The sequence below is a fragment of the Phalacrocorax aristotelis genome, chromosome 20 (assembly GCF_949628215.1).
Source record: "Phalacrocorax aristotelis chromosome 20, bGulAri2.1, whole genome shotgun sequence".
Classification (NCBI taxonomy): domain Eukaryota; kingdom Metazoa; phylum Chordata; class Aves; order Suliformes; family Phalacrocoracidae; genus Phalacrocorax; species Phalacrocorax aristotelis.
Genome location: NC_134295.1, coordinates 4,750,147 through 4,769,568, shown reverse-complemented (window position 1 = coordinate 4,769,568; position 19,422 = coordinate 4,750,147). Strand labels below are relative to the sequence as shown.

Genomic DNA, 19,422 nt, shown 5'->3' with positions numbered 1-19,422 from the left:
GCTGAGAGAGGAAGCAAAGCCATGTGTTGTCTTCATTTGCAGGTGCTTTGACCTCTTTTTCCCTGAGACTGTTTTGCAGCAGTACTTCCATTCTCCTCTCCCTTCATCTCCTCAATCTGGGATGCTCTGAAATTCCCCTGGGAGATACTGTTGCTGTTCACCAGTAGCAGACCAGCAGGGTGTGGAGGAGAAGAGCCTGCATCAGGACAAACAAGCTGGAGAGTCTCGGGTACCCAGCTGCGAAGGTGGCTCGGGCACGGCTGCTTTGCACGCCAGCGAAACTTTCCAGCAAAGCTGGGCTTTTCCGACAGCGTTAGGCTGGCTTCCTAGCTGATTTGCATGCTGATTCAGGGTGGATCTGTGGAAAGCAGCTGGGAAAGTAGAAATGCCCAAGGGCTAGAGCAAGAGTTGTGATCCAGGAGATACTTTCTGTGCCAGTGGCTGGCAAGCCAGAACAAGTACCTTCAACGCTCCTGCCTACACAAGGGGGTGTTGAATGCCCCAGGGAACCTGTGAGTGGGGGATACAGATGCTCTTGACGTGGCAGGAGGGGCTGGAGGAGCGTAGCTCCAAGAAACTTGTACGCTGGACATCAGCAGTGACCCCAGTGCTCTCATTCAGGGCTGGCTCTGGCAGGAGAGGGTTGTACAACCCCTTCACTTGCTGCTGATTGCTGAGAACTTGAAGTCCTCTTGCAGCTGGGGTTAACACAGGGCCGTCAGAGCCTGTGGCACCCATGACGTGGCTCTGCACAGCCCTTGCTTTGCACACAGAGCAGCAATTTGGCGATCGGTGCAAGCAGCATTACTGCAGTGACCATGCAGACAGGGGTTAATGCACCAAGGTGGTCGCGCTCTCAAGCAGACGAGGTACTTTGCTCTGTGGGTACTGCATACACACACATACACACATATAAACTGTCCAGTGCCCCTACAAGCTTCTCGGCTGCTGTATTTCTTTCCTCACTAAAATTAAAACACCCAGACCTATGTGTTTCAAAGCTCTTCCTGTTCTTGCTTTCACTGAGCTACCTCTCCCTGCACTTCCATTCACCCAGCAAGGATTTGCTCAGGAGCAGGGGCCTCTGCTTTGCTGTTGACTGCAGGAAGAGTGAGCTCCTAAATGTCTGGAGAACAGGAGTGTGCTGAGAGTAATCAATATTTTATGATACCTTCCCAGGTAGGCAGGCCGGGGGGCGTTTACAGCCTGGAGGGAGACACGCTGCCTGACCCGCAGCTCCCAGCAAGTGGAGATGCCACATTCAGAAACAACCAAATGCCGCATGACTTTGGCAAAAAGGAGTCAAGCGCTCCTGTCACCTGCTGCGCAGCCTCAGCTTCTTCTGGGAACGCTGAATGAACAGGAAAGATGCTTTCCCCTGAGATAGTGGGGCCTGCTTTGATTTCCATGCAGCACCAATAAAAGGAGCTTCCTCCTCCTGCATGGAAAGCCTTCTGGGCTCCCGCCAGGCAGCCCCGCACCCCATCTCCAGGGTCAGCGGGGAAATCTCCCAGCGTGGCTGCATGGCTCTGGGGGTTTCTCCACCGTTTGGGGGCACCAGGGTGTTGCTCAGGCTCAGCACTTCTGTCACTGTGGCTGTGGGGCAAACGCTCGTCTCCTGGTCCAGCTGAGGGACTGGTTCCCCAGGGCTCGTGCCTTGCTGACTCTAGCATCCAAGAAGAGGTGAATTCACCCACCTTCAGAGGGGGCAAGAAGCTTGTAGGAACTGAGTATCTTTGGGACCTCATTGCTCTGCCAGGCAGGGGTGAAACCAGCTCCTGGATCCAGGTGCTGCTGGGGTGGACATGCTGGCACAGACAGCGGCTGCGTACTTCTTCCCCAGAACCATCACCTCACCCCTGAGGATGCAGCGTGCAGATATTTTTTGTATTTCTGAGCCTTTTCACTGCAAGGACAGACCCTCCAGTCAGCTCTGCTCTCGAACTAGAAGCAGCAGCTGATGGGGCCACCTATTTCGGGGCTGAAGCGTGGCCAGTGCCCCGCTGCAGCCCAGGACTGATGGCCAGAGAGAAGAGAGCCAGGGCACAGCTCCCAGTACCACTTCTCTCCACCTGGAGCCCCTCAGCCGGGCACACAGCTGAGGCCTCGCCACCAGCACCCTGCTGAATGTATTTCCTGCATTGCACTGCATTCCAATTTACATGTGATTAATTGAAACCTCTTGTTGCTATGGGACTGACATCTCCCTGCCTCACCTTGGCTTTCACCTTTTTGTTTTGTTTTCCAGGTTCTTTTATTTTCCTGCTCAGATGTAGTGGAAAAGCTGGGGCTGAGGATGGTGGTGGAGGGGGGGAGCTGGAGCTTGTAATAGGAAATAATGGACTTTTGTAAATACATAGACAGCTTTTGCATATGGTACAGCAGAAGTAATCTGCTTTTGGTGGATCAGGAACTACGCAATCGGACTGAGGCTGCTGGAGGGGCTTCCCAGAAGAGAGGCAGCAGAAGGGACCTGGTATGCTGGGCAGCAAGGGACAGGGCCGGGGAGGGCCAGAGGGTGCACATTAGTCCATCCCCATTCTCACGTGCTCTGCTGCATCCCCAAACATCCAAGCTGGGCAGCCTGAGCATGCCATAATGTGAAGAGCCAGCATTTGGCACTAGCCAGTCTCAAATTAAAGCTGCAAATCAAACCCCACACTTGCTGTTGGGGTGGTCACGCACTTGCCGCATGATATTAATATTATCTGTCCTGGAAACAGCACCATAAATAGCAGCAGGGCTTAACACATGCATTCGCTGCCCCAAACTGCTTACAGTGTGGGAGATCCTCCCTTCCCCGCAGGAGAGCATAGGAAGGGGCCTCCCAGGGAGAGGCAGTCCCTGGGGGATGGGAATGGGGTCTCCATCCAGGACGTGTCCCAGGGCAGCGCATCCCCCAGGGCTGCAGGGAGCGGGGGTTAGCCCCGGGATGGGACTGCTGCAGGGCAGCCGCTGTCTGAGTGCGGCAGCGGAGCTAAAAGCAGCAGCAGGGACCAGTCCAGCCTCTTTTGCAGTTAGTAAAGCTCCTGTGGTCTTGGTGCTGGAGGAGAGGACCCAGAGCCTGGCTGCATCATTTGCGACAGCAGAGGCTTGCTCAGGCCAGGCAGATCAGGGACTGCTCCTCTGTGCCGAAGTTGCTCGTGAGAAACATGATAATCCCTGCCCTGGGGAGACTGCTGTTCTAACATCTTCTGTCTTTGCTCAAGGACAGTTATTCTTCTTTTAAGTTATTAGCGTGGAATTATCAATACCCATATTCTGGTTTGTTATACTTCCTAGCAGGGTTCGAAGCAGATAGGTTTGCAAAGAAATGTAATTGATTCAGTACAAACGAGAGCAGAATGACTTTCAGCAGCGTTGGAGTATGAATCAGCACTATCCGAGGCGCAGGATGTAAAGATGACGCAGGTACCAGCAGCCTTCGGAGGAGCAGCTCAGGGGCACAGGTAGACGTGTAGCTCTGCCATATGGTCAGGAGACCAGCAGCCCCAGGAGAAGGAAGCTGGATTCAGAACAAACTGATTTATCAGATGCACTTGGCATGGAACAACCTGAAACCCAGCGTGCAGCCAGCTTAGCGAATAAAAGGTCAGAGGGGAAGGCCGGCATTGCCACTCTGAATTCCTGAAGCCACAGGACCTAATTCTTCCTTTCAGCAAGGCAACCAGGCTTAGCTTAAGGTTTTTTTTCCACGGATAGAGGATCCAACCCAACTCTTGATAATTGCTCCGATTGCCAGTTATCCTCATTCTTAAAAAACAACAAAAAAACCCACAACAAACAACCTCATATCTGTTCTGAGTCAAATTTATCGATCTTCATCCTTCAATAATTGGGTATGATCTCTTTGTTTCCCAGGTTGAAGAGCCACTTTTTGTCAAGGTGCTGCTCCCTGTAACGCTGCGCTCCAGATACAAAGCGGGTGGATTTGTTGTCGGCAGAGTCCATGGTGCCGCCTCCCATCGCTGGCTCTGCGTGAAGGTGGTGAGAGAAGAGAGAATCGGGCTCATTATCGCCGCTGCACCTCTCACAAGGGGATCTCAAACCACTTTAAAATGAGAAAATTAGTTTGCTTTGCAACAGCGGGAGAGAAGAAAAAGCCAGCAAAGGTCAAGACTGTTTTCCAGAAAAGGATTCGGTGACTTTTTAGAGGGGTCGGTGCCTGCCCTTCCCTTTGCGGTCAGCCGAGACCCGGGCGCTCAGCCCTGGGAGGGCCCAGCTCATCAGCCACGTGACCAGATTCCAGTATTACTATTAAAAGCTCAAAAACCCAGAGTCAGCTCCTCCCCCGAGTCTAAAGATCCAAAACAAAAAACCGTCACGTTTCTCTGCTTGCTGTCTGGATTTTTGAACTTCTGTTCTTCATATTTTCAACCACAAAAATCTAGAAACCTCACGTTTTAATGGAAGGGGAGGCTTGTAATCTGATAACATAACCCCAGGGGCTGTGTGTAAAACAACAAGGCTTGTAAGAACCGGCCACTCCAAAAGCTACAAAGCACATCCAGAGCAAAACCGGGAATAAAATGTGACCCCTGTTCTCTGGACACACTCTTCATGAAACGTTTATATCTTTTTTTTTTTTTTTTTTTTTTTTTAACTTGCTGGTGTCTTTCGAACTGCCACAGCCCTGCCTGTCCCTTCTTCATGGGAAGGGTGAAGGACATTTTGGTGGGAAAGAAACCCCTGATGAAGTCTTCGTCTGGATGGCTGTAGCACCTCACCAAAGGCAACGTGCAAGGCACGCAGGTCTGGCAGAGATGTCCCGGCTACAAAGAACGATCTCAGCACACAAAGAAAATAACAATTTGGACTGGAGGGTAAGGAGATTATAAGGATTAAACAAGATGGAAAGAGATGTTTACAATTATTATTAGCTTCAAAATCTGCCCAACCGGAGCAGCAAGGCACTGCCCATCTGTTGTTTTACCTCTACATAGCCTCGACAGTTTTGTTCCCGTCTGCACCTTAAATTTGATGTTCTGGTACAACCTGAACATAAAGCAACACCCACAACAGCAAAATCTGACACTGATGATGCAGTGCTGGAGGGATTGAAGCTGGCTGGGCGGAAGCAGCTGGGGAAGAAGGGCCCTGCAAAAAAAAACCTTGGGGAGAGAAAAATAGCGTCTTAAATGCAGTACTGTAATAGGAGAGGGGACCGAGACAGCACTGCTGGGCAGAGACAAAAGGCAACACAGAGTTTTCTTAAGGAAAAACTGAAAAATGGTTATAATTAAGAAGACATTAAATTGAGCGGAATGGTAATATTACATGAGGCGGTCATGGCTTTTCACACAGTTCAAATTAATTCCCTTGGCATTTGTGTTATAAATTCCCTTATCCATGTCTGCTCTAACCTGACAGAGAAATGTTGCTTAGGGCTGCCACACCAGCAAGGGACGGAAGATGAGGGGGATAGAGAATCTGCCAGGAGCTTGCTTTAGGGGATGGGAAGAGGATGAAACCTTTTTCAAAGGAAATACATAAAAATCAAGCGATGGATTTTTCAGGCTCTTTCCTGAGAAATCTTCACCTTGGGAATGGGGCTATTTTCTAGGGGAAGATTTGCCTCTGAAAGGGAAGGAAGCTGGACCCAGCGCAGTCCTGGAGGGCTGTACGTATGTACGCCATTCCCAAGACCCAAATTCACCGCTATTTTTCAGCGATGAAACTGAACTCTTTCAAAACACATACCCACATCCACACGGGCGCAGGATGTGTTCACCTCCCTAAGGCACGTGGCCACATCATCAGGGTGCCGAGCCCTAACGGATAATCCCAAGAGGCACAACACTCGTCGCGAGAGCCAGCCTTTGGGGAGGTAGAGCACAGGCAGCCTGAAATCCCAGCAGCCCGGCACGTACCTGCAAACACCCTTCATCGTTTGGGTCAAACAAGGGGAAAGGTTTCAGCTGGAAAGGATAGGGGCCTTTCAGTGCCTGGATGGGGTTTTTTTGGATGCCTTTTATTGTAGGCTGGACAGTTCAAAGAGTTGTCTCAAAAGGGATTTTTTTGTTTTGTTTCTGCTGAATAATTTAAAAGGTTTAAAAAGCTTTAATAGCCCTAAGAAAAGACTGCTCTGAAATGACTGTTGTCTTTTTCTTTCTCTCAAAAGTCACAAGTGAACCTTGATTGCGTTTGGGAACTGGTTTGATGTTTGGGCTCAGTCGGACCTGGAAACCTGCTCCTGATGCGTTTGTAATCACAGGCTTGACAGGTGGAAGCAAAATGAGCAGCAGTTCAAGTGACTCAAGCAAGATCACCTTGCGGGTAAGGGGAAGAGCTGGAAAGCGATCCCCCACTTCTATCCCCCCTCTCTGCCAAGCCCTTTCTGTCTTTAATCAAACACTTCAAAAGGTTCTTTCCGTGGCAAGGTGATAATCAGCCTCGCTGCTGATTGTGGTGAGTATTTACCACTTGGTATGACCCGGGCAGAGAGATGCTTTCAGCCGCTGTAAATCAGCACAGCATCGCTTTCCCTTTGGAGAACCACGCTGATTTATGTGGGCCTCACAGAGGTCCCTGGCAGACATGTGCCGGTGGATTAAAATCAGGCTGTCGGGCACCCCGTCCTGCTGATGGATGCGGCCACCCAGAGGCACGGACATTTCATTTACGGCAGTGGAGGGGACGCAGTGGGTTTGCTGAGGCTGCAGCACCTGGCAGAGGGGCAGGGTTGGGCGCGGTGGCAGCTCTGGGCGCCCAGTTTTAATCTGCCACCACGTGCCGGTGAGAACCCAAGTCATGTTGTGCAGCCTTTAATCTCAAAACTCCCGTGGGCTGAAGAGCAAGCACCTGGTGCAGGAGACCACCCCGGGATGCTCTCCACGGTGCAGGCAGGGTCGATGGGAGCGCTGGGCTTTCTCTTTGGCGGAGGAACAGACAGAGCTGAGCTGTAACCCCAGAAAGCAGCAGCCACAAGTGTGTCAGGGAACGAGAAGTAAATACCCTCCCAGGATAAGAAGCAGGCAGCGTGGTTTAGATTTGACAGTCGTGACTGGTGGGGTCTGTTTTCCAGGAAAGCCCTGCTGTGTCTTACACACCGTCCCTTCTCCCCTCTTCCCCTGCGGGCCCCTGATCCGCTTGTCTTTGAAGAGGTCGGGATATTGGATCAGGGCCTCGAAAACAGCAGTTTAAGGGATCAAATTGTCAGCACATCGATGCAAGATCCTGGGAAAGAGGGCCTTAGCTTTAACTGAATTAAACTCTGGAGTCTTCATAGGAGCAAGTAACCTTTCCTGCTCAGGGTAGAGAGAAGTGCAGAGAGGTCTTTGAGGAGGGTTTAGGAAGGAGCATCTACTGAAGCTGTAAGGGCATCCTGATATTGCAGAGTAGCTTTATTTTCTCAAATCAAGTTGAAAGTTCACAGCAACTTCCCCCAAGTTATGGAAATAAATACTTAGAACAGTTACACCCAGAAACATGCAGCTATCCAGACTGCAAAGAAACATTTAGCTAAGGTCAGCCATGACTATTTACATGGGACGTACATGACATAGTAAACCTTGTACTGAAATAAAACCTCCAGCCCCTCTCCCACATATTGACTGCACGAGATCCCATTTTGATGCTGAACTGCTTTGAAATTGTTCCGTCAAAAACTCCCTCGACATCAGTATGCTCCAGCAAAATGTTTCAATCTTGGAGAAACAGCATTTCCCATTGGAAACCTCTTTAGTTTAAACGTTTCCTTGTCTCTGCTGATGCTTCCTGGGTTCATGCCCTGCTTCCAGCATTGTTCTCTTCTGTGACCAGCATGTGACAAGGCTTAAATAAGTAATGATTTGTAAAGTGCTTTGATATCCTCTGTAAAAGATGCCCCAGAAGACTCTGCATTACAGAACCGTGATCTGCTCCCCGTTTCTTCAGAATGCATTAGATGTGTGGGCGCGCTCATTATTTCCTCTAACAGTTGATATTTTACCCTGATGTATTTTTATCTTTTCTGTATTATGTAACTAAGTTATGCTGGTGTCAATCTGAAAGCTCCAGCGCTGTCAGTGAAACTAATCCAGTTTAACACAAGCCTAAGATGAGGGCTGAATTCCTTGTGATAAAACCACATAAGTGACTGAACTCCTCAAAGAGCGCCTGGTCCCACTGTCCTTACATCGGGAAAATTAATTAAAATCAACATGAGCTAACTTTCACTCTCGGCTACATCCTTGGCGTCTGCGAGGAGAATTTGTACCCTGTTGTTCAGCCTCCTAAAAAGCTTTCAACCTGGTAAAGCCACTGGAGACGTCGCATGAGGAATAACTCTTCCTTTCCACCTGCATTAAAGCTGAGCCATCTTTTTGGTGAACAATAAATTCACCATGAAATAAGGCATTTGCTGGGGACCTAAACTATTCATGAATTAGGTGCTCATTTGGCAAATCACTTCGGCCAAACAAACTGGGAAGAACAGAAAGCGTGAGGAGGTGGTGGGAGGCTCCCGGCTGCAGACGCAGAGCTGGGGTGCGCCTCGTCGCTTCGGACAATAAGCAAAATGGGATGTAAGCTCAGTGCCTGGCCTGGGTGCAAAGTCAACAGGAGAAGATAGAGACCCCTCCAAGGGGCGTCCATCTCCTCCAAGGCTTGGTTCACCCTCTGGAGATGACGCTTTCTCCTTAACTACAGAGGGAGGGCAGATAATTAGCTCCAACCAAATATCTAACTCCCAGGCAGCAAAAATGAGCTGAATCCTTCTGCAGTGGCTACAGATGCTGCTGTTGCTCGGTATTTTTTAAGCCAAAGACTCTAAATGCTTTCTGCCAGCTCTGATCTTTGCAGCAGATCATCATCTGAGGGGTCGGATGGGCTGCAGCTGGCACCGGGAGCCAGGCAGCCCCTTCTGCCCTGCGCGCTGGTGGCTCATGCACATGATGGGGGCTTATCCCAAACACCGTGATGCCGGAGCAGCACGCTGTGCCCAGCCAGGCTGTGGCTGGGGATGGCCGTCCTTGCCCAGCTGCCAGTTGCCCTCCTTAGGGCTGGGCTCAGTCCCCTGGGGCTTCAGCTGCCATCTGCCAAAAACTGGGGGAGCTCACACGGGGCCGTTCCCTGGGAGGCTGCGGCGTGCGGGAGCAGACGTGACCCTGGAGATGTGGCCATGCGATGGGAAGAGACCACTTCAGTCTCTCCCGAGACTGCTCTCAGCCCTTAACAAGATGGAGCTGGAAAGCTCGCCCAGGATGTCTGCTACCCGGCCGCTACCCGACGGGCCAGGGTTGCTTCCCAGAGTCCGAGGGCACGCTCGGTTCCTACGGCTCAGCCCCGTCAGGGCTGTGCTGTGCCACCCGAAGGAAGCAGGGGATGACGTGCCGGGTGAGGGAACGCGTGTTTGCAGAGGGAAGCGAAGCGAGTCTGCAGGGGAACAAACCACAAACGCACACTGGGAACGAGCGCGGCTTCCAATTTCCCTGGACGACAGCGATGCTGATGTGGATTTTCCATCCCTCGTCCCTCCCACGTGCTCAGCTCCCCGGCTCAGCTTCCTCCGTGGTCATGGGAGCCTTTTTTCCCTCTGAAGAAGGGGGACATGTCTCAGTTGATGGGACGTACAAGCCAAAGGCCCCTACTGCCTCCACCAGCAGCAGAGCAGGGAAGGCAGCTGCTTTTCTCATGAGCTCCTGCCTCATTTACAATTTGTTGTCAGGGCAAAGCACAAGAGTTCCTTCAGTGTCGGATTTTTTAAGACTGGCACTGGCCATAGAAAGTGGCTAGGCTGTGGGATTTCCTGTGCCGGACATTGTTTAGACCAAAAAGTGTGCAGGGCTCCAAAAAAGGAGTGAGATTTACTTCCTGGTACCCAGGAGTCTGCAGACCTGGGCCAATTAACATACGAGATTTGGTAAGAGACATTAAGTCTTAAGCTTTCAGGTTTAAGCCAGCCCTAATTACTAGGGATTAGGAGATTTCCTGAACCATCCTCTGTAGCATCTGGCACGGAGCATCCCTGGAAGCAAGACGCTGCGCAGGTGGTGCGCGTGCTGGAGCAGCGCTGGCAGTCCCGTCTCTGCGGCGCTCTCAAACGCAGCTCCCGTTTCTCTGCTGCATGCTCAACTCACAGCCCTGGCCGATCGGCTTCAGCTGCTCGGGCACACTGACGGGGCTGACGGGCCTTGATTGCAATTAAGTTGCTGCCACTCGTTGCCCTGGGCCTGTTTTCCATCAGCACGGGCAGTTCAGCGCGCGCAGCCGTCAGCCTGATTTCTATCAGTGATCCAGGCAAAAGCAGCCGGGCTCTGGAGATGTGGGAATAGATCAAGAGCATGATACAAAAGAGGTCGCAAGAAATAGAAAATTCCAGTCCTGGTGTTTGGGGGGAACATGTGAGGATCGTGCTAACGGCAGGTGTGGTAATTAGTGTGTTAATTGGGCATCACCAGGAGTGAGCCCACCTGCCGCCCCTCTGCACTGGGGGGGCTGTGAAGGAGCGGCTGGGGCTTTGCTCTCTGTGCTTGTGCAGGGTTGTATGGAGCAGGGGGAGGAGCAGCACGAGCCAGACTGGGGATCTGGGAGGGGAACATCAAATATCCCTTGCTCCGAGAGAGAGGGGGGCTCTTGGTTCTGGCCTGGATGCAGCTTCAGGCTTCTTAAGGATGCTTAAAAGCCTTACTTTTGGGTGCCAAAAACTTCTGGATAGAAACACAGCCCCATTTGGCTGCTGTTAAAATGAGTGTTTCATGTCAGACTTTGTTTCCCATCTCCAGCCTGGTGCTGCTTTCCGATCGGTGCCGATCCTGGCATCGAAGGCAAGCGCGGTGATGCTGGAGCTGGTCCCACCTGCAGCCCCCGGAGAGCCCTTTGCACGGGCGACGCGCGGCCGCGGTGACCGATCCCCCCGACCAAGCGGAGTACGTACACTCGCCGCAGCCAACAGCAGCTCCTGACCGAATACCGGTACAGTCAGGTATTTATTTCTGTAATAGGTGATACTATGCCTATTTATAATGCTCTTGCTCTATAGATCCTAAAGCATGTTAATTGACTCATTAACAAAGTGTTAATGACTGTGGTAATTTAAGTCCTACGCACGCCTATAAATTAGAAGTTTTACTGATGGACTGAAGTGACAAGATGAGGTCTGGGTTCGTTACAGCTCAAACCTCATGGCAGCGGGGTGAGTTAAGGTGATTCTCCGAGCTGGGGAGCTAATGTGGAGCGGCTCAGCCTTTTCTGCAAAGCCCTGAGACGCTGCGCGGCCATGGGAGGACTACGGGGAGTTTTGTTATCCTGGAGACGGTACATCCCCCTTACCAGCTACTCGCTTAGTCAGGGCAACTCGCAACATTATGGCCAACAAACGTCAATGAGAGCACATTTGTAGCTGCTGGTGTTATTTTCTGCTTAATGAAATGTCAAAGGAAGGGAAAACAGCAGCAAATGTCAGCAACTGGTCTTTTATCACATAGCCGATTAGACACAGGCCTTCTCAGCAAAGATGCCAATTTATTAGGAGGCAAACCTCGGATGCGTTTGACAGAGTAGAAGGAGCTCAGATTTCCATTAGTGATCACCTTTTAACTGGCCCCAGATATGCTAATTTGCCATAAATATGAAGACAGCAGAGTAAACGAGTAAAGCCTCGGGAGCACAGCATGGCTGGGCGGGACAGCAGGGCTTTGCTACCCCGATTAATCAAAGCAGGGAGCAAACGAACACCCACCCTCACAGTAAAGCATAATGACTGTCGCTGAACTTATGTCTGGAACTGAGATTGCTCTGAAGAAATCAGGGATGGCTCGCTCGGCCATGGCCCCACCAGCTGGGAAAACACATCGGTGCTACCAAAAAATGTAGAGGTTTCACTGAAAAGCTGCATTTATTTCATTGTGATTCGTGGATGCAGATACCGAGGTGGGGAGGACCAGCGGCAAGGATTTCTTTGTATTTCCTGGACAGAAGAGATGATGCTGGGTGTTAGAAACAGCGGAGAGGAGCGGCCCTGCTGCTGCAATACCGGAGACTCACACTTGTGTGTTTCGGTGATGCTGCAGAGCTGAAAATAACCTTGAGAGAGTACGTGTGGAAAGAGCTGGCAGCTCGTCAGGAGAGACAACAATTAATGGGGAGACGGATGGCTGGTGATCTGCTGAGCACGGTGGGGCTGGGGAGGTCAGCCATGGGGTGCTCGCAGCTAGTGAGACAGCAAGGTTTCCAAAAAAATCACTGCTGTGCTGTGCTCAGACATAAAAAAAATAGATTTGACTTTGCTTGCCTGGCCCACAGGGACCCGTCTGAGCATGGGTTTCTCTCACTGGCAGGAAAGCCTGGGCTGCCCAGTGCAGTACCAGGTGGATGGGTGCAGAGCTGCAATTCTGAGCTGCCTGATGCTCTGCCTTCCTGGGGAGAGTGACACTAGTCATTTTTTACCATTTCAGGGATATATAAAACTTCTAACTTTCAGGGAGGCTGGCTTGCATGGTACAGCCACGTTCAGGACCTTGATTTGACGACTCCTCTCTCTCAGGCTGCTGTCACGTCCTTCATTCTCCAACTTGAATGGTGACACTTGAAGAAATACATTCTGCTGCTCCCATGCAGCAACACCCACCCGAGACAGCGCAGTCAGCAAAGCGAGGGGCGAACGTCGACACCGGTGCTGGGAAACAGCGGGAAAACTCAGCAGGGGAAGGCAGCGCTGCAGCCGGGTCTCACGCCCTTTGCAATAACAACCAGAGGAACAGGAACGCACCTCGTGCGCCCAGAAAGGAGCTACAAAGGTCAGAGCAGGAGTGGCCGTAGCAAGGGAGGATCGCAGCAGCAAGGAACGCTGCAGATCTTTTCCCGTTGGGATCATGGCCAGTAACTGCCCTGTGAAATTGCCGCGGAGGAAATGATGGGAAGGAAGCGGCAGAGCGGCACACGAGTGCAGAAGCCGCTGCCCGAGTGAAGCGGAGCATGGTGTGATATATTTAGCCAGCGGTGGTGCAAAATATGGAAATAGGAAAATAAATCACAGATGTGTCCAATACCTGCCGAGTGGCTTTCTCAGGCTAGTTTATCAATTAATTAATTGCAAAGGTGTCTGCCTTAACTCATCAGATATTGGCAGGCGGGAAGCCCTCCAGTGAAATGCAGGCTGCTGGGCGGGAGCTGATCTTCATCAAGGACTTAGCAAAACATCTGAGCGTGTGCTTAAATCCCCGGACTTCAGTTAGGTCTGAACACGTGCCTAAAGTAAGTGCAGATACTTGAGTGAGTTGCTGCGCAGAGATGGATATCGGTATATGCTTAAATTTGTTCCTGACACAGTGATTTTTCAGGTTTTTTGGTATTTGCGTGCTGCTGCCCTTTAGAGAGCTACTCGCACATGCTGAGCCCTCGGGGGAAGTTTCTTCTTTCAAGTTTCGGTCACCGGCCCGGCTCTCCCCCTGCGTGCTCAGGTTCAGACCAGGCACTAAACGGAGACATACCAGTGGCACCGGCCTATATTAGGCTGGGCTTTTTGGAAGAGAGATTCTGCCTAACCTTTCCACCACCCACTCGTGTCCTGCGGAGGGGAACCGGCCACCAGTGGTTCGGCTTGGTGACCCCTGCGCGTTGGTTCCCAGCTACAAACACGAGAGGGGAATGTTAAAACTTAACTAAAAAGGGATTTTCAATTACACAAATGGTTCTGTGAATAATAGGCTTTGTAAGGCATTATTCTACAAATCCTAAATATGGGGTTTAACCTCCTTGTTATTATCCCTTTAATTTTGGAAAGCCTTTGAGGGCCTTAATCTTCCATACAATTATGTTCAGGCCGAGTTAAAAGCCCGCTGGCGGCTGCGGTGACACGGAGGGGCAGCACGTGCTCAGGCTAGCCTTTATCAGACACGCTATTAAAATATCATCACATTCTCTCAGCCCAGGACGGGGGCAACCAAACACCTCTCGGGGCAAATGCAACCGTTTTGGCGTGCGGAAACGGGGCCATGTGGGTTGTGCTGGCCTGGAGCCCTCGAAAGGTTTCCTGCCCTGAATCTGGGTGGGACCCCCGTGGGAAAGGTGGGACCCCCGTGGAGCTGGTGTTTGCTGCGCCCCGCACAGATGTTTGTAGGGAGGCTCTGGGGGCCTCGGGGTCCCCTCAGGGGGACCGGCAGCTTTCTGAGGACCCCCAGGCCTCCGCCGAGCCTCGGGATCCCCGCGGGTCCCTGGGGGCGCCTGTCCCTCCTCGGGGCTCCGGCGCAGCTCCGGGAGCATCCCATCCCCCCTTCCCTCCCCGCCTCAATCTCAGCGGGAACCCCCCCACCCAACCAAGGCGGGGGCGTGGTCTGGGGGCGTGGTCGAGGTGATGTCACGGCGCCTCATTTGCATGCGGGCCCCGCCCCCGGACGCCGTCAGCGCTGGCGCCGCAGGAAAGTTTGCGGCGGGGCCGGGAGCGGGCGCGGGAGCGGGCGGGGGGCGGCGGCGGGATGGACGCGCTGAAGTCGGCGGGTCGAGCCTTGCTGCGGAGCCCCAGCGTCCACAAACCCTCCTGGGCCGGCGGCCGACACAAGAGTGAGACCAGGCGCCCCGCTTCCCCCCGGCCCCGGCAGCGCCTCTCCCCGCTCGCCCCTACCCCCCTGCACCCCCTTGTCCTGCACCCCCCCGTCTTCCCTCCCGACTTTATCCCGCTTCTCACCCCCCTGCAGCCACTTTTCTCCCTCTTTGACCTTCCCTTTTCTCCCTCCTGCACTCCCTTTTAACCAGGTTTAACCCTGCCTGCTTCCCCCCTCTTTTTTCTATGCCCCCCTGTACCCCCTTTCTGCTTTACTCCTCTCGCACCCCCTTTTTCACCCCTCCTTTTAGCCCTCTTTTTGCCCCGTACTTTGCTTCCCCCCCCTTTGCACCCCCTGCACCCCTTCCCCCCGTGCAGCAGTGGGGTGGGTGGGGGGCTGTCCCCATCGCCCAGCCCAGGCCAAGGGACGGAGGAGCCCGCCGGGCAGTCGCTGGCCTCAGCCCACTGCTGGCTCCGTCATGCAATCGATGGCCCCCGGGCAAGTGGCCACTCGGCCCCTGCCAGGCATCCCCCTGCTGCGGTCAGGGAAGGGGGACCCGGCTGACCCCAGCCCTGCCACGGAGCCCGAGCATCGCGGTGGGCGGCGGGAGGGTGCCTTGCCCTGCCTGCACCCCTCGCTGCCCGCAAACGAGATCAGACGTCTTGATTCTACTAATTTGATGGGATTGACCCGGCGTCGTTACACCTTTTTGCTCTAGGATTAAGGGCCAACAGGTGCAGGGTGTGAAGGGGCAGCTGGCTGGAGGGCAGCCCCTGGGCTTGGGGGGCTGCGTGGCAGGCGTGGGGTGCTGCCCCAGCGTGGCCTCGCGGGACGTGCCTGGAGAGAGGCCCCTGGAGATGTGGCAGCCCTCGGGCTCGCCCTGAGCCTGCTGCGGGGTGACCTTGCAAAGCACCCCTGTGCCCTTCGCTGGGTGGGGGGCATTGCCGTCGCCCCACGGGACGGGCACACCCTAGGCCTGGGTGCAGTCATTTGCATTAACGGGAGGTCGGGTGAGGTGGTGGCGAACAGGGCAGAACAGGATGCACGAAGGAGCGTGTCTCTGTCTCTGCTGCCTCCAGTGCTCCTTCCTTTATGAAAGCACTTCAGTGGCTGTACTTAAACCACCCCTGTTTCCGTCCCAGGCCAGCACGAGCTGGGTGCCTGGGGCCTCGCTGCAGCTGGCATCATCCCAGGCAGGGTGGGGTCCTCGTGGGGTCCCTATCCTCAGTGAGGCCCTGGGCTGCTCTGCATGGGGTACGGGACCTGGGGGCGTGTGCCGTGCCTGGCTTGCGAGGCAGGGAGCGTGAGGCAGGCAGCGGCCCATCCGTTGTGTGCAAACTGCCCTCCAGCCCAGCGTGCTCGCCCGGCTTTGGCCTCGGAGGGGGAGGGCAGCGGCAGCACCCGAGGCTTTTGAGAGCTCTAGGCTTTTGGCTGGCACCCTCTGTTTCTAGCTGTGATGCAAGGTAAATGCAACATCCCGCCTGTCCTTGGTTTTTCCTCTCCCTCTTCAGGGTTGGGACCCGCTGCCGTGTGTCGAGCGCAGAGCCCCTGCCCTCCTGCAAACTCTTTTTTTTCCCCAGGGGACCGCTCCCAGCCAGCTTCCGTCACTTCGACCTTAGCCAGGTGGTTCACCGCTCGGCACCCACACCCGGCAGTGGGAGTGGTGCCGGGGTTTGTGGCTTATCTCCCATCTCACCTTCACCAGGAGGCTGAGTCTCGTTCCCCCCACGTCCCTGCAGCCCTGCCCTCCCGGCGCTGCAGGTTTGCAGGGAGCTGCAGTTTGGCCCTGCTGCTTTGGAGGCAGCCGAAGGAGGCTGAATACAGGGCCGCAAAGCCTTCAGGGACATGTTTTGTCTGCAGCAAGCAGAGATTCCTCTCTGGGAGCCGTATTGCTCCCCAGGGCCATGGACACCTCAGGAGGGATGTGGTTTATTGCCCCCTGCTGAAAACAAGACTGTCCTTAAACGTGAGAGCAGCAGGTCCTGGGTTGCCAGCTCCATGCCTGGAGGTTAGATCCTGTGGTGCAATTTCAGGCTTAGAAATAACCACCTGATTTTCAGTTTGGTCCTAAACCTATCCCTGTATTTAGGACCTTCCTTCCCACCCCTCGACACGTAAGGAAGAGGCTGGTGGCCTCCTTGGTGATCTCAGGGGAGAGCAGGGACCTCTCCCTGGTGAAGCTTCACCTGCGTGATGGGCTCCTCAGGGCTCTTGGTGATGGATTTAGCAAGTCACAGCACATCACCTGAATCCCTGCAGCTCTGCGTGGGCTTAGCTAGCGGCAAATCCCGTCTTAGCTTCTGTGGGCGATGGTTAGTACAGGGTAAGGTCATTGCTGTGTGTTGGGCAGCACCGAGCCCTCCCCTGCACTTGGCTGGGGCTGATGCTCAGGATCCCCTTGGTTATGGTGTGGACCTGGGCACTCAAAATTAAACTGACGATGGCAACTTATAGATCTTAAAGGGTTGTTACCATTTCTTGTGTTTTGTGGAAAAAATTTTGGGGGCTTGTTCTTGTCTCTGCTCTGTCTCCTTCCCCCAGCGCTCACGAGAGCCGTGGCAGCACCGGGAGCTCCCAGCCACTTGGGCCCAGGCAGTACCTAAACCCTCCCTCGGGGCTTGACAGGTACCCTCGTGCATTTGGGAACCTAATTGCCTCTTTGTTGCCTCTCCAGAGCTCCCAGAGAACTGGACAGATACCCGTGAGACGCTGCTGGAAGGGATGCTCTTCAGCCTCAAGTACATGGGCATGACGCTGGTGGAGCAGCCCAAGGGAGAGGAGCTCTCCGCAGCTGCCGTCAAAAGGATCGTTGCTACCGTGAGTGTCGGTGCTGGAGCAGAGCCCTGTCTCTGGCTGCTCAAACAAGCCTGTCACCAGGGAATTTAAAAAGCCGCCGGTCTGGAGGCTGTGCTGTCTGTCTGTGCGCTGGGGGGTGTCAGGATCACAGGTCCAGCCCTTCCAGGGGTGAGCAGGTGTCCGGCGGTGTAAGTAGAAGTGCAGGCAGTGGGACTGGCAGGCCCTTGGCACTGGCCCCAGCGCGTGGATACAGGGGAGGCTGTGGAGAGCTGGTGTTATATGTCTGAGCTCTGGCTCCCCTTGATAAGCTTTGGGTGACCCTGGGTGTGGAAGAAGCCTCTGACCTGGTGAAATCAGCCTTCCCCAGGGTCACCTCTCCCCTTGTAAGGCAAGGGCAGCATTTTGAGTGCAGCCAGCGAGTGCGCAAGAGCTGGCATGTGGTTCTGGGTTTTCCTTCCAGGGATTTGAAGGGTTAAGAGGAGAAGGGAGCAGGGCAGCTTGCTCTGATTCCCAGCCAATACAGCCACTGTCCTGATGTAACCTCTGATGCAAGAGGGACCAAATTTCAGCCATCCTCTAGCACCAAACTTTCCCGGAGCTCCTGCTCACCAGGCTCCAAGTAAAAATTAATGCTTCTTTAGACCCTTATAAAACTGAATGAGGCAAAGACCCAATTGTACAGTTAACCATCATAAAACTCAATGGGGTGACGAACTGTGCTGGGCAATGACGGATCCTTTCCTGGCATGTGCTGAGCTGGACGGGAGGGGAGCGACTGCACGAAATGGGAGCTGCTGGCAGAGCCCTTCATGTCTGCTCTGATCGACCGAGAATGGAGCCTTTAAATAAAAGCCCCAGGGCTGTAAGGCCAGCCTCGGAGGGGCAGGACTGACCGCCGGCCGGTCTGGATGCAGCTCAAGTGAGGTCTCCAGGGAGCAGGACTGAGGATCGAGGTCTGCAGCTAGCTGGGGGGGCTTGGGGTTGGTGTTTTGTTTTGGGTTTTTTGGTTTTTTTCTGAGGGAGAGAAGCTGGGCAGTGAGCTGAATGTAACCTGAAGGCTGAAAGCATGAGACTAGTAAATAGGAGAAGTGCTCCTTAGAAGTCTAGTTACTTTTTAAGGCGGTGCCCTGACCTTGTTGTGGGGGGACGCTTTGCCATTCAAATGGGGTTTGGCAGCGCAGCTCGAAGCCGGCTGCTTGGGAGCCCACATCCTGCAGGACCATCGTTCTCCCTCACTCGTGCTGGTGTCCCCCTCCGCCCCAGAGCTGGTGCTAAAGACAGAACTCTCCGGGGGTTTCACCAAGCGCTCGCACAGCTCGGCCAGAGCAGCTGCTGCTTTGTGCTGATGGCGGCGGGGAAATCCTTATGGAGGTGCTGGGCTGGAAGTACCTCTGCACAGCGTGGGGTGGATGCTGTGTGTCCTTGTCTCGTTAACACCAGCAAAATTCACTGCTTCAGGGAAGGAAAAGTTTTAATAAGTGCCTTATCACACCTGGTAGTAAATTTAGTCTCTAACACTAACAAGTGCTGTTAATATGCCAATTAGGTGGTGCGTATCCGGAGTCTCTGCTCACGTGCCTTTGGATGTATCAGTGTTAAAAGTCTGTAACTCTCCCCTACCTCTTTTCCTTCTAAAGGCGAAAGCAAGTGGAAAGAAACTGCAGAAAGTGACTCTGAAAGTCTCGCCCAGAGGGATCGTGTTGAACGACAGTAGAACGAATGAGCTGATCGAGAACGTCTCCATATACAGGTGGGTTACGGGTGGGTGCCCCAAGGCTCCTCGTCTGCTCCGGTCTCCACCCAGGCTGAGCTGATGCCTCGCCGGCCATCATGTCTTGATGGAAAGCAAAGGTGGGAGAAGGAGGGTGGTTGCTGAATTTAAGGTAAATTTACATCTGGTGCAGTAAGCGCCCAGCTGGGGATAAGGAAAGGCGTGACGAGCCTGGAGGTGTGTGTGTAGGCTGCAGATCCACAGCCAAGCGCTCCACGCCGCTCTACTGCCTGATTTTGGCAATAGAAATGCCAAAGCATCTGAGGTGATGGCAAGAGGCAAATATGGAGGATGGTCAGAGCACCTCTGAGCGGGTGAGGATGTGAGTGCTGGAGCCAGGGCTGCCCTCCCCTCGCTGGCTGCTCTGCGCCTCTGAAACGTTTAAATAGCTCTGAC

The 19,422-nt window shown here is 53.6% G+C and overlaps 1 protein-coding gene across 9 annotated transcripts in view; it reads left to right on the top strand.

Annotated features, from left to right (window-relative positions):
* Positions 1 to 19,422, top strand: part of LDLRAP1 (low density lipoprotein receptor adaptor protein 1) — a 41,357-nt gene that overhangs the window by 8,726 nt on the left and 13,209 nt on the right. For 5 of the 9 annotated variants that reach the window (XM_075114486.1, XM_075114485.1, XM_075114483.1 and 2 more), the window contains exons 1-3: positions 14,327 to 14,478; positions 17,134 to 17,276; positions 18,893 to 19,005. In XM_075114486.1, coding sequence (XP_074970587.1) covers positions 14,394 to 14,478; positions 17,134 to 17,276; positions 18,893 to 19,005 — 341 coding nt within the window. In that variant the 5' untranslated portion in view covers positions 14,327 to 14,393. Of the gene's footprint in view, positions 1 to 3,861; positions 6,277 to 10,703; positions 10,904 to 14,326; positions 14,479 to 17,133; positions 17,277 to 18,892; positions 19,006 to 19,422 lie in introns of those variants that run through there. The other 4 variants (XM_075114487.1, XM_075114489.1, XM_075114490.1 and 1 more) reach the window with 2 other exon arrangements.